This window comes from Geotrypetes seraphini, chromosome 2 (assembly GCF_902459505.1).
Source record: "Geotrypetes seraphini chromosome 2, aGeoSer1.1, whole genome shotgun sequence".
Taxonomy (NCBI): domain Eukaryota; kingdom Metazoa; phylum Chordata; class Amphibia; order Gymnophiona; family Dermophiidae; genus Geotrypetes; species Geotrypetes seraphini.
Window position 1 is genome coordinate 433313912 of NC_047085.1, and position 12881 is coordinate 433326792.

Below are 12881 nucleotides of genomic sequence, written 5' to 3' on the forward strand. Positions count from 1 at the left end.
CGGAGAAGGTTATCATGCCGTTGTACCGGGCCCCCACCTGAAACACTGTGTGCAGCACTGGTCGCTGTACATGAAGAAGGACACGGTACTACTCGAAAGGGTCCAGAGAAGAGCGACTAAAATGGTTAAGGGGCTGGAGGAGTTGCCATATAGTGAGAGATTAGAGAAACTAGGCCTCTTCTCCCTTGAAAAGAGGAGACCGAGAGGGGACATGATCAAAACATTCAAGATAATGAAGGGAAAGAACAAGCTCCGATCCCATATAGGGAGGAGCGAGGCCAAATCGGCTAAAGCCGGAGCGAATAGATAGGAGGGGGGGAGGGGGAAGGGAGGAGGCTAGGAAACGCCAATCAGTGAGGGAGGGGGGGAAGGTTAGGAGAAGAAGGGGAAGCGGAAGGGAGGTCGCCCCTTTTCCCGACTGGAATAGACTTAGTAGATAAAGACAGGTTGTTCACCCTCTCCAAGGTAGGGAGAACAAGAGGGTATTCTGTAAAGTTAAAATGGTGGAAAACTGGAAAGCTGTTCCAGTGGCTGTTATAGGGGAAAACACCCTCCAGGGATTCAAGACAAAGTTAGACAAGTTCCTGCTGAACCAGAACGAACGCAGGTAAGGCTAGTCTCAGTTAGGGCACTGGTCTTTGACCTAAGGGCCGCCACGTGAGCAGAGTGCTGGGCACGATGGACCACTGGTCTGACCCAGCAGCGGCAATTCTTATGTTCTTATGCATTCCAAATGTTAATTCTTTTTTTAAAAAAAATTCTTTATTCATTTTTATAACTTGCATCAAGTGTAGCAAAAAGTAACATCATTTTAACTTAAATATATCACTTGAAATTCTATAATTAATCATACTCAATATATTTTATCCCATTCCCTCCCAACTCTTCAATGTATCATAACATATATATCATATAATAAAGACTTTCCTTTCATTCAAAGCACCTAGTGAAAATTCAAAAAATTACCCCCCTCCCCATTATTTCATTTGTACTAACTAGGGAAATTATATTTATTAATTGTAATAATTTGTTAATGGCCCCCACACATCTTGAAATTTATTAAAATTTCCTTTCTGAAGAGCTAATGTTCTTTCCATTTTATTAATATGACACACTGAATTCCACCAAAAATTATAGTTTAATCTATTCCAATTTTTCCAATTGCATGTTATTTGTTGTTTGGCGACTCCTGTTAAAATAAGTAAGAGTTTATTATTTTTGGAAGATATTTGGCTCATAGCCCTCATAGACATGCCAAATAATACTGTATCATACGATAATGCCACCTAATTTTCTAACAAACTATTAATTTGGCCTCAAATTGATTTCCAGAAAGCCATAATAAATGGACAATAGAATAATAAATGATCTAAAGTCTAATAGAACAATAAATGATCTAAAGTTTAATTTTTTTTAAACGAACAAGGGTCCAGAATGCTCTATGTAACAGGAAAAACCATGTTTGTCTCATAGATGCAGACATCGTACATCTCATCCTCCAAGACCAAATTCGTGGCCATTGAGACGCAGTAATTTGATGCTCAACCTCAATGCTCCAAATGTCCCGGAGACCAGTCTTTGTTTTTTTTATTCATAAATCCAGATAGTAATTTGTACCACTGAGCGGCCTGGTATCCCAGGAAATCCACCTGAAAGCATAAGAACTCTAAACTATATTGATTATTAAGATTTTTCCATTCAGGGAACCCCACCTGAATGGCCTACTTCAGTTGCATCCATCTAAAATTTTGTGATTTATTAAGGCCATATTTATGTTGCAACTGTGAAAACTCAAGCAGTTTACCATTAGAAATAACATCTTCTAATACACGTATTCCTGCAATCATCCAATGCTTCCAGATCTTAAATCCGCCAATTTGAATCTTGGAGTTCAGCCATATAGTTTGATTTGTGAATTGGAATAGGTGACAAATTACTCACATATCTTATTGTTTTCCATGTGTCTATAAATAATCTATTTTCTTTATATAATAACCAATCTGGGATATTATCAACAGGCTCTGGGAGGATCCAATACATACCCTGGCACATAATATAGGATTGATGATACCTATAAAAGTTAATTCTTTTTGTAATCTGGATGTTATGCTAGATTCTAGTCTTACAGTAAAATCACAGATTATGCAGATTGTCAGACAAGTATTTTCTACTTTCTTCTGCTAACTTTAGGATGGTCATTCAAAGTATAGTGAGGACATGTTTCAGTTATTGCAATAGAGGGGCATAATTGAAAGAAACGTGTAAGTCCATTTTGGACCTAAGTCGCTAGTCGCCCAAAGTCATCAGTGTCTAAAGTCCATTCTCGAAAAATATGTCCAAAATATTTTGTTTTTCAAGAATTGTCTAACTGTACGTCCAGCTGTTTGATAACCCAGACCGCTAAGTCTTCTATCTTTATACTCCATTCTCGTCCAAAAATTTGTCCAAGTCAAAAACGCCTAGAAAGGGACCTCTTGGACATGGGAAGGGCCAGCAAAGTAATGGACTGGACACCTAGACATGGCAACAGAGTAGTGGGGCACCTTACAGGGCACAGCTGCGAACTTCACAAAAAGTGTGCCACATAAACATCTCACCATAATTCCCTTATAGGTCATGATGAGCCCCCCCAAAACCTACTATACCCACCTGTCTACCACCCCAATAGTCCTCACGGCTGCAGGTGGCACCTATATGGCAGTACAATAGGGTTGAGGGATTTGAGGGTGCACATGTTCCACTATAAATGCAGGGATTAGAGTGACTTATGGGCCTGGGTCCTCCTCTCTATGGTTCACTAGCCCTCCCTCACCACCTCTGTGCTGCTCTACTAGGCTTTGCTATGCCAGGTGCTGATGTCTGGAGGCAGGTATGTACGTTTTTATTCTGATTTTTATGCTGTTGGGGGGGGATCAGTGATCACTGGAGCAGTGTGTGGGGGTCTGTACTTTGTCCCTTATAGTGCTTATCTGGTCACTTTGGATACCTTTTTGGCACTTAGATCTGATTTTACATGGCCTAAGTCACAACGTACAAGTTCCGTCCAGGCAGCCTAGTTAAACTTTTGGTTATACTTGCAGTACAACTAAGTTTAGATCAGCCCACGTCCTGCCCACATCCCACCCTTACCACTACTCCTAAAATGCCCCTTTTAACTCTAGTCGTACAGCAGCGCTGAAAAGGCCTAAGTCATTTTTAGATACATCTAAAACCCGGTTTGATTATCGGCACTTAGACGACTTGTCTTACTGATTGTCCAAGTGCCGATTTAGGCTGGTTTTTAGACACACTTCCTTTTCGATTATGAGCCCCTTAGTCTCTTATTGGGATTGCGTAGAAGATTTTTGAGGGCATTGCAGGTTGCTCAGAATGCCTCTGCTTGTGATTTTTTTTTTTTTTTTTTTGGGGGGGATACTCTCAATATACACATATTATTTCAGCTCTAAAAGCGCTTCATTGGTTTCCAATACAGCAAAGAATTATTTACAAAATTATTTTGCTAGAACTGTATTTAAGATTTGTAATAATTTGGTTTCCCAATGGTTGCTTCTACTTTACAAGTCTGCCAACCTGCAAGACCCTTAAAATCCTCTGATGCAAATTTGCTAGCTGTCCTTTCTTTTACAGCTGTACAAATGGACGTATACTGCATATCAATGTTTAAAATAAGTGATCCTAGTCTGTGGAATAGATTGCCTCAGGCTTTGAGATCTATTCCATCTGTTGCATCATTCAAGTGGGAACTAAAAACGTTGCTATTTTTTGAAGCATATAATGAGCAAATTTTATTGTACTGAAGGGAATATTGCCTGAATGGGTACATTTTTCATTTGTAATGCAGTGGATACATAATGAGTATGAGTTGGTGTATTACTCAATTTTATTTATTTATTTATTACTGTTTAAGATTTTATTATGAATGTTATTGCATGGAAGCCACCTAGAACATGTGGATAGTGCAGGTTATAAGTCTTTTAAATAAATAAATAAATAAATTCCTGACTCTGCCTTCGAAATACCCCTTTCAGCCCACTTCAAAAAAGACTGGTCAGAGCCAATATTCAGTGGTACTGTCAAATAAAGTGCCACTGAATATTGGTAGCTGGCCCACTGAGTTTGATTTAAGTGGACTGAAGCTTCTCCCGGCCGCTTAAATTGCTTTGGATTTTAGGTGGATTGTGTCACTCTTTTTCTCCCAACACCTATGCAGCATGGCTACTTTTTGTAGGAGCTTCATATGCTTCCTTAATAAAATAGATGCAACATTTGTCTATGTGTTTTGACCATTTAGGTACTCTTTTAGATAATTATTCACCAAAGGAATAATTTTGTAACAAAATATCCATGAAAAAGAGTTCAAAATGGCATCCATCTTCTGCTTGTCCTGAGGTTCCATTTGTATAGGAAATGTTTCCTTATATTTTATAGACAATCACAAAATAATTGACTGTTTCTATCATATCCCTTTTAGAAAGTACTTTTTGAAGTTCTTCAGTCTGTATGATTTGTATTACCGGTATATCCTTTTCCTCAGCTATTTCTGCCTTCATGAAGCACAATTTTCCAAGCCATTCCCAGACTAAATAGATATAGTTGTCTGAAAATTGTTCTCTTCTTGTATAGCAGTATGCATCGGTTTTTCACAAATATTTATTTTAATATTTCTGGTTTTATTATACTGAAAAGGAATTTTATTTATATTAGCTTATAATTTGTAATTGAGGCTTGGATGGTTAAGTGGCTTATAATGTCTTTATTGAATAAAATTAAATTAAACATGTTTCCCAAGCAGATATACTTTAAGCTGTGTCAAGAAGAGGTGTTCCTTTGTACATGTTTAGGTCAGGAAAGTAACACAGTATATGCACATTTGAATTTCAAGTATATGAATGCTATTTTGCCTCAAATCAACTAACTCCAAACTTAAAATAACCCAACAACAAGGCAAAAATGGTCAAGGGCTCCTCCCTCTTTCCAGCCAGTCTTGAGGTCCGCTTTTGATTTTTGAATCATGGGTTCCTGAGGAAGGGATGTTGTTCCCAAAACTAGGCTTGATTAAACCTGGTTCTGCGGTGTTCCATCTGTCTTGTTCCCGCTTCCTTGGACGTCGGATGAAGACTCACTGAAGATAAGTTGCTTTTTTGATTTTGGGGGGGAGCTGGCTAGGGGGGGTTCCCTGAGTGATTGCAGTTCGTGATTTCACTATATTTCACCTGTGTTCATTGTGCATTTTATTTTTTTTTGGTGATAGTGTTATTTGATTTAAAACACACCCTTGGTACCCTATGATGGTGTGTAGGTGGGGGCTTGTTAGCCTCTACCTTTTCGAATGAAGCGTTGGAGCTCGCTCCCATCGCTGAACCTGCGTACTGAGGGTACCTATCACTAATATTTCTTTAATTTCTTCAATTTTTGTTAGTGTTGAGTATCGGTGTTTTTTCTGTCCTGCAATCATCACGGAACCCTTGACCATTTTTGCCTTGTTGTTGGGTTCAAATCAAGTAACAGCAGTAGAGACATACCAGAGTTGCTCAGATGAAGAATTCAAAATGTTGTCAGCAGCAAAGCAGCAGAACAGGCCAAGGTGAAATAAATTTGTTGGTAAGAAATTAGAAGCCATTAAAAAAAAAAAAAAATAATAAAATGTATTTTTGGATCCATTTTTGAAAAGCTGACAGTAGCATAGTAAGAGGGATGCGGGAGTAGGGGGTGTATGTCTTCCTAAGGGCGCAGCACCCCTCCTCCTCTCCATTCCCCCTGCTTGTCTCCTTGCTGTACGCCTGTGCCCCTTGCTTTCCTCCATACCTTTTTTACTTCCCCAGCACGAGGCTACTGCCCGAATCAGCGTTCTCTCTGACATCACTTTTGGAACCTGCCCTAGGAAGCACAAAGGGTGAGTCGACACCGATGGGGGCATGTTGCACATGCCGGAGAAGTTAAAAATCTATGGGAAAAGGGAAGGGGGCGCATGCGCGGTGGGGGGTGGGGAAGAGGGGTGCCACCGCCCTGGGCACTGCTCAACCTTACTATGCCACTGAGATGACTCAATGTTTTTATTAGAGTTTATTATGGTTCAAATATAGAAACATGATGGCAGATAAAGTCCAAATAGCGTATCCAGTCTGCCCATATGCAGTATTCACTATCTCCTTCTCTCCCCACATGAATATTGCATTAAGCGGTTTTAAATAGGGTTTTTTTTTCTTGTGTTTTAGATAATCATCTTTTCAATGTAGTTCTTAAATTGGCATTTTGGTGTTTAAACTCCTACTATAAGCAGTCTGTTGTGCATCACCTTGGAACAATTTCCCTCAAGAGAAAGGACAAATTCTTTAATTTGGATGACCAGACATAGCCCATGTTTTGGCTGAAAGTTTGCCTCAGGGGTCTCAAAAATACAAAACAGCATTCATTATTTTTCAACATTTGAAACATAAAATGAATAAATAGACACATTACATATATACAAAAATATATAAATACATAAAAAATGTATACAATTATGAAAAATGAATAATAAATATTTTAAAATGTATTATATCAATTTTAATATGAGAGCTTCTGAAAGAGTGCACCCTCTTTCTTAAGAGCTTCCATGATATGTTTTCTATGAGGGATATGGCAGTGAGCACCTTTGGAGTGCTAGAAGAGATATATCTCGCTATCTCCCTCCTCCCCTTCCTATCCAAACTACTCGAAACGTGCTGTTCACCGCTGTTGCCTGAACTTCCTTTCTTCTCATAATATTCTTGACCCGCTTCAATCGGGCTTTTGCCCTCTCCACTCTACAGAAACTGCCCTTGCCAAAATCTCTAATGACCTGTTCCTGGCCAAATCCAATGGATTCTTCTCTATCCTCATTCTTCTCGATCTGTTAGCTGCCTTCGACACTGTTGAACACCACCTCCTTCTCGACAGGTTGTCCTTACTGGGATTCCAGTGTTCTGCTCTCTCTCCTGGTTTTCTTCCTATCTCTCTCGTTGTACCTTCAGCGTATGTTATGGTGGATCATCTTCCACCACCATCCCGCTGTCAATTGGTGTACTCTAAGGCTCTGTCCTGGGCCCTCTTATCTTTTCCATATATACCCGCTCTCTTGGTACGCTGATCTCTTTTCATGGTTTACAATATCACCTCTATGCTGACGACTCTCAGATCTACCTCTCCCGCCAGATATCTCTGCGGGAGTTCATGCCTGAATTTTAGCTTGCCTGTCTAACATTGCCACTTGTATGTCTCGTCACCATCTCAAAGCTAAAACTGAACTCCTTATCTTTCCCCCTCTCGCTATTCTCTATTTCTGTGAAAAACACTGTCCTCCTCCCTGTCTCGTTGGCTCCTAACCTTGAGGTGATCTTTGACTCCTCTCTCTCCTTCTCTGCTCAAATCCAACAAACCACCAAATCCTGTCACTTCCTCCTCTATAATATTACCAAAATCCATCCTCTTCTCTCTGAACACACTACCAAAACTCTTATCCACGCTCTCATCACCTCATGCGTAGACTACTGCAACGTACTTTTCTCAGTCCTCCCATGCACCCTTCTCTCACCTCTTCAATCCGTTCAAAATTCTGCTGTACGATTCATATTCCATGAGAGCCGCTATTTTCACATTACCCCTCTCATCAAGTCACTTCATTGGCTCCCCATCCAGTTCCGAATACAGTTTAAACTCTGCTTGCTGACTTACAAGTGCATTCACTCTGAACCCCCCCCCCCCCCGATATCTCTCCTCATTTATCCCCCCTATGCCCCTCTTATCTGTACCCTTCTCTTCCATTGCCAACTCCAGACTCCGTCCCTTCTTTCTTGCAGCACCGTATGCCTGGAACAGGCTGCCTGAATCAATGCATCGTGCTCCATCCCTGGCAGTGTTCAAATCCAAGCTAAAGGCCCACTTTTTTGAAACTGCTTTCAACTCTTAACTCCTACTCACTGCTGTCAGATACCTATACCCACTGTATCATTTCCTCTACCATAATCTCCCCAACCCTTTAATGTTCTGTCTAAATAGGATTGTAAGCTCTTCTGAGAAGGGACTGTCTATTGTATGTTAAAATGTACTGCGTTGCATACACTTTTTCAGCGCTATAGAAATAATAAATAGTAGTAGTAGTAATAGAGGACATGGGGGGGGGAAGATGCTGGCCACAGGACTGGGTGGAGGCATAGGAGATGAAACACTGGGCACCAGGGAAGATAGGGAAGGGAAGGATAGATGCAGAACCTAGTGTGGGTGGGTAAAGAAGGGAAGGAAAATACTGGCCCATAGATTGATTTATATACATAGGTCATCTTGTTTCTTTTGATTTTTTTTTTTGTAAATTGGCCAATCATGTCACGACCTATATGTGATAGTTTATTAAAAGTAGGTATGCCCAAAATAGTTTGGAAGAACTCATTGTTCATTTGTCAATTTCCCAGCTTTTTCATGGCACATAGACAAGGAAACAAAAGAAGAAATCCTGTTGCTTCTTTATTGCACTAAGAATTTTACTGCATAATTGTATAACCATCTGGCTCGAAGTTTGATTCATAGGGCATAGCATTAGTAGACTTAATGAAAAAAAAATTGTATTCAAGTTTGTATAATCACACAATCCCTCGTTCTATTTTAAAACCTGGGAGAGCTTGATAATTTATATTATCTTTCTCTAACAGCGGTTTTCTACTGTTGTATGGCGTTCTCTAATGTGCTATATTATATAGCTCTTAATGTCGGAGCCATTGATCAATTATGTTCAATTGTTCATTTTGTTACAGCACATCATAAATACCTGTGGTCATTAAATATCATCATTCTTCCTAACTGTACATTAAAGTCTCTACGCAGTACAGGTTACATAATAAATTAAATTAAATTATGCTTTTCTGCAGGAATACAGAAGAAGGCCTTTATTTGTATGCAGACAGTTCAAATGGAAAATTTGGGCATACAGCTGACATTATCACTCCAGTTATTTCTCTCACTGGGCCCAAGTGTAAACTGGTGTTTTGGAACTATATGAATGGTGCAACTGTGGGTACACTTCAGGTAACTGCTTTATAAAACTGGGGGCAAGATGTACTAAGTCTTTTCACTTTAGTATTTACTCACTATCCACCTGAAAATCAGAGCTATTTAGTTGGTCAGGAACAGCTCCTGGCTGACTAAATAACACATACTGTAGATGCCTAAGTGTTAATATTCAGCGTGAGTTGGCTGCTGAATATTAGTGGTTAATGGCTAATGGAAAGGCAGCTAAGTTGGCTGCTGAATATTAGTGGTTAATGGCTAATGGAAAGGCAGCTATGTTGTGCAACTCAGCCAGCGAAATTCAGAGCATTGGCCGGCGAGAATTCGCGGGAGCCAGTAAGGAAGCCGCTCAGTGCCGAGAAGCAGCGCCAAATCGCTCGTGCCGCTCAGCTGAAGAAACTGGATCCACGCAGCTGGTTAACAGCGGGGTAGGAGTTCAGAAAGCTTGCTTCTGCCCGCTGCACCTCCACCAGGGATCGACAGAGGTATGATAGGGCATGGAGGAAGAGGGGGGGCAGAGCTTGGTGACGGCCTAAAAAATTCTGGGAGGGGGCATTGGCCCGAATAAAAACCAGGACCCCCTCATTTTTGGGCCAATTTTTATGGCCCATAAATCCTGGTTTATATTTGAGTATATAAGGTATTTGTTTTCTTTAAACAACCTTTCACCACGTGCCCAAAACTATTTGTAAAAGCCAATATAGGAGAATATTTACTAAGCTGTGTTGGCTAATGTGACAAAACACAAACAATTAACTAATAGAGTGGCACCTACCACCCGAACGTATAATAACTGAGCATTAACAGCTAACAGCTACATGAAAAATAAATCAATTACTAATGTACCCACATAGGGAGAGTAAATACATGACTCCAATTAGTGGGGTACCAAGGGGGGGCAGTTCAACCCAGGTGCAAGCACAAAAGGGGTACAGCTGGCACACTGGAACCTCCCACCCTTCTCTGCCACCGCTGCTGCTGCTTTTCCAAACTAGCAGCAGTGGTAGTAAACTTAAATGCAGCCTTCACAGAACCTTCAGGCACCCCCAAACGACTGTTGATCCACCCCCCTCCAACATCACTTCCTTGTTCTGGAACAGAGCCGGCAGCCGCGGGAGGGTACATGAGGGTCCCGTGATGGCTGCATTTAAGTTTACTACTGCTGCTGGTTCAGGAAAGTAGCAGCAGCAATGGTGGGTAGGTGAGGGGGAATGATACTGGGTGGAATTGGGAGAGAGGGAGAGAGAAGGGAGCAGGATACTATGTGGAGGGAGAGGAAAATAGGGTGGAGGGAGAGAGATGAGAACAGGATGTTGTATGGAAAGGTAGTGGAGGAAGAGGCAAGTGAGGTGGAGGGAGAGAGAGAAGGGGGCAGGATACTGGGTGGAATTGGGAGAGAGGGAGAGAGAAGGGAACAGGATACTGTATGGAAGGGTGGTAAAACCAACTTTAGTACAGCTGGCTCTACTTGTTTAATAGTTTAGATACATTGAAGTCCCTTCAAGATAAACAGGAATAGTTCTGTAGAGCCAGATTTCAGGATAGAGAGGGAAAATCTGAAAATTGAAAATAATGATGTTAGTTTGGTCTGTGATAAGTCCATGATAAGTCTTTTTTATTTTTTTATATTAATTCCCACTCTCTTTTTATTTTCATGTATTATTTTAATTGTACAATGCTTTGAATCTTATGTTTAGAAGTGTTTAATCAAATTTTAATAAACTATGAACTATGAATCAGTTTCTAGAAGAATGCAGAAAATTCTGATTGCCATGTTAGGTCACTTGGGGATCTGAAAATAAAGGTCAAACAAATTTAAACTGGAGCTGTCATTCACCCTTGTTTTATTATAGCAAACACTTTCACTAGAAATATGAATAGGATGTCATAAAAAGTTAGTGCTGCTATAGTTCCAATTAAGGGAGTTTCAAATCACTGGAGGAAAAAGCCTCAGATTGAAACCCTTCCACCACCACAATGGTGGTCCAAGGTGGTCGGGCGAACACCTCACTGGCAAAAAACCTCCAGACCAGCTCCCGACAATAGTGAACTTAAAGCAGGACTATGGTGTAAAGATAGAGGATAATTTCCACTTATCAATTGGTTGATCGGTACACCAATTGGTTGATCGGTGTACCGATCAACCAATTGATAAGTGGAAATTATCCTCTATCTTTACACCATAGTCCTGCTTTAAGTTCACTATTGTCGGGAGCTGGTCTGGAGGTTTTTTGCCAGTGAGGTGTTCGCCCGACCACCTTGGACCACCATTGTGGTGGTGGAAGGGTTTCAATCTGAGGCTTTTTCCTCCAGTGATTTGAAACTCCCTTAATTGGAACTATAGCAGCACTAACTTTTTATGACATCCTATTCATATTTCTAGTGAAAGTGTTTGCTATAACATTATTGATTTTTCACATTTCCGGGTTATTTTTTGCTATTCACCCTTGTTTTATACATTAGTCAAGTTTCTCCTGAGGCCCCTCCCAAAACAAAACAAAAACCAAAATGTTCTCATTTGCCGAGATTTTGTCATTGTTAAAACAGTTCTCATCTGAATAGCAAAGTCAAATGCAAAGCTAAGTAGCATTTAAAACAATAAAATTGAGACACTCAACTGCACAAATGTTCTTTTATTTCAGCAATATGCCAGTCAAGATATTAATAAAAGTTAAGTAGCATTAGAAGACAAACTTCAGTCTCCAGTTTAAACAAATTATGCTGTCTGGTCTCTTTATTTATTTTTCTGTGCCAAGTAAAATCATTGCACTCTAGTAGATAATAGAAAATAGTCAGGCTGAGGCACTTATTAGATCAAATCATCAATAATGCAGCATTACATTCTTGCAGCGCTCACTTGAAAGTTAAAGGAGGACTCTATCTTAAGCTGCATTAGCTGCTAATGCGGCCCCATAGCAGTTAATGCAGGTAATTTTCAGATTAGCATTTAACACACAGCAGGCCAGAGAACAGGTAGAGAATTGGTGGAAAATGGACAGGGACAGAGCCTTACAATTAATGCATAGCAAGTGCATTTTGTCCTTGAAAAGATGGATTTGCTGCTGAAGAAGGCATGCAGTAATCAAGCCAACAAAACCCAAGTTGAGTTAGTTGAGGGATACGAGTAATAGCAGGAATAAAGTATCAAGGTACACATCTATCACCATTATTATATGTATACAATATTCCTGGGAACTTCCAAAACATGCATGGTGCTATTTATAAACCCAAACAACAATCTGGAAATAGGGAAGAAAAGCTCCAATGACTACAACTATAAGAACTTCCCGAGTATATAATATATAAATATGCAACAAAGGCCCAAAGGACCTACACTTGGTATCAGTGAATAAAAATATTATCCAAAGCACTGACTAAATGACAAATCTTTACCCTGAATCGGCTTTACTGTCACTAAAGATTCACATCATTTTGCTCCTCTAGTAACACATAATGTGACTGTGAACTTAAATAAAACAGTGATAAATCAAAGTGAAATTTTTTTTACATATTGCTCCTCCGAGTCAACTTGCTTAAATATTATGTTATTGAACTAGGTCCCAAAAAAGTCCTTAGAGAAATATATAACACTAATCTGAGAAACTCTCCCTCACAAAACAATGACAAATCCGACGAGACTCTCGTTTCTAAATTTTCTTCAGGGATTCACTGCGTCTCCTCTTTTTGTAAACTATTTGTTGGGCTCAACATGTTTTCACTCGAAGATTCCACTTTAATATGGCATAGTTGATGTTACTGTAGGTGCTTTGTCGAGTGTCGTCCTGATGTCATTGTTTAAATAACTTTATTTCTTTCAAGCTTACAACAACAACTTAAAGTTGAAGTACTTAACTATATTCAAA

At 39.9% G+C, this 12881-nt stretch overlaps 1 protein-coding gene across 1 annotated transcript in view; it reads left to right on the forward strand.

The window, feature by feature from the left end:
• The window catches only part of MALRD1 (MAM and LDL receptor class A domain containing 1), a gene marked incomplete at its 3' end in the record, with an annotated part of 701795 nt that overhangs the window by 258589 nt on the left and 430325 nt on the right, over positions 1–12881 (forward strand). The window contains exon 25 of the mRNA XM_033932884.1: positions 8880–9036. Within this exon, the coding sequence (XP_033788775.1) occupies positions 8880–9036 (157 nt within the window). The remainder of the gene's footprint in view (positions 1–8879; positions 9037–12881) is intronic.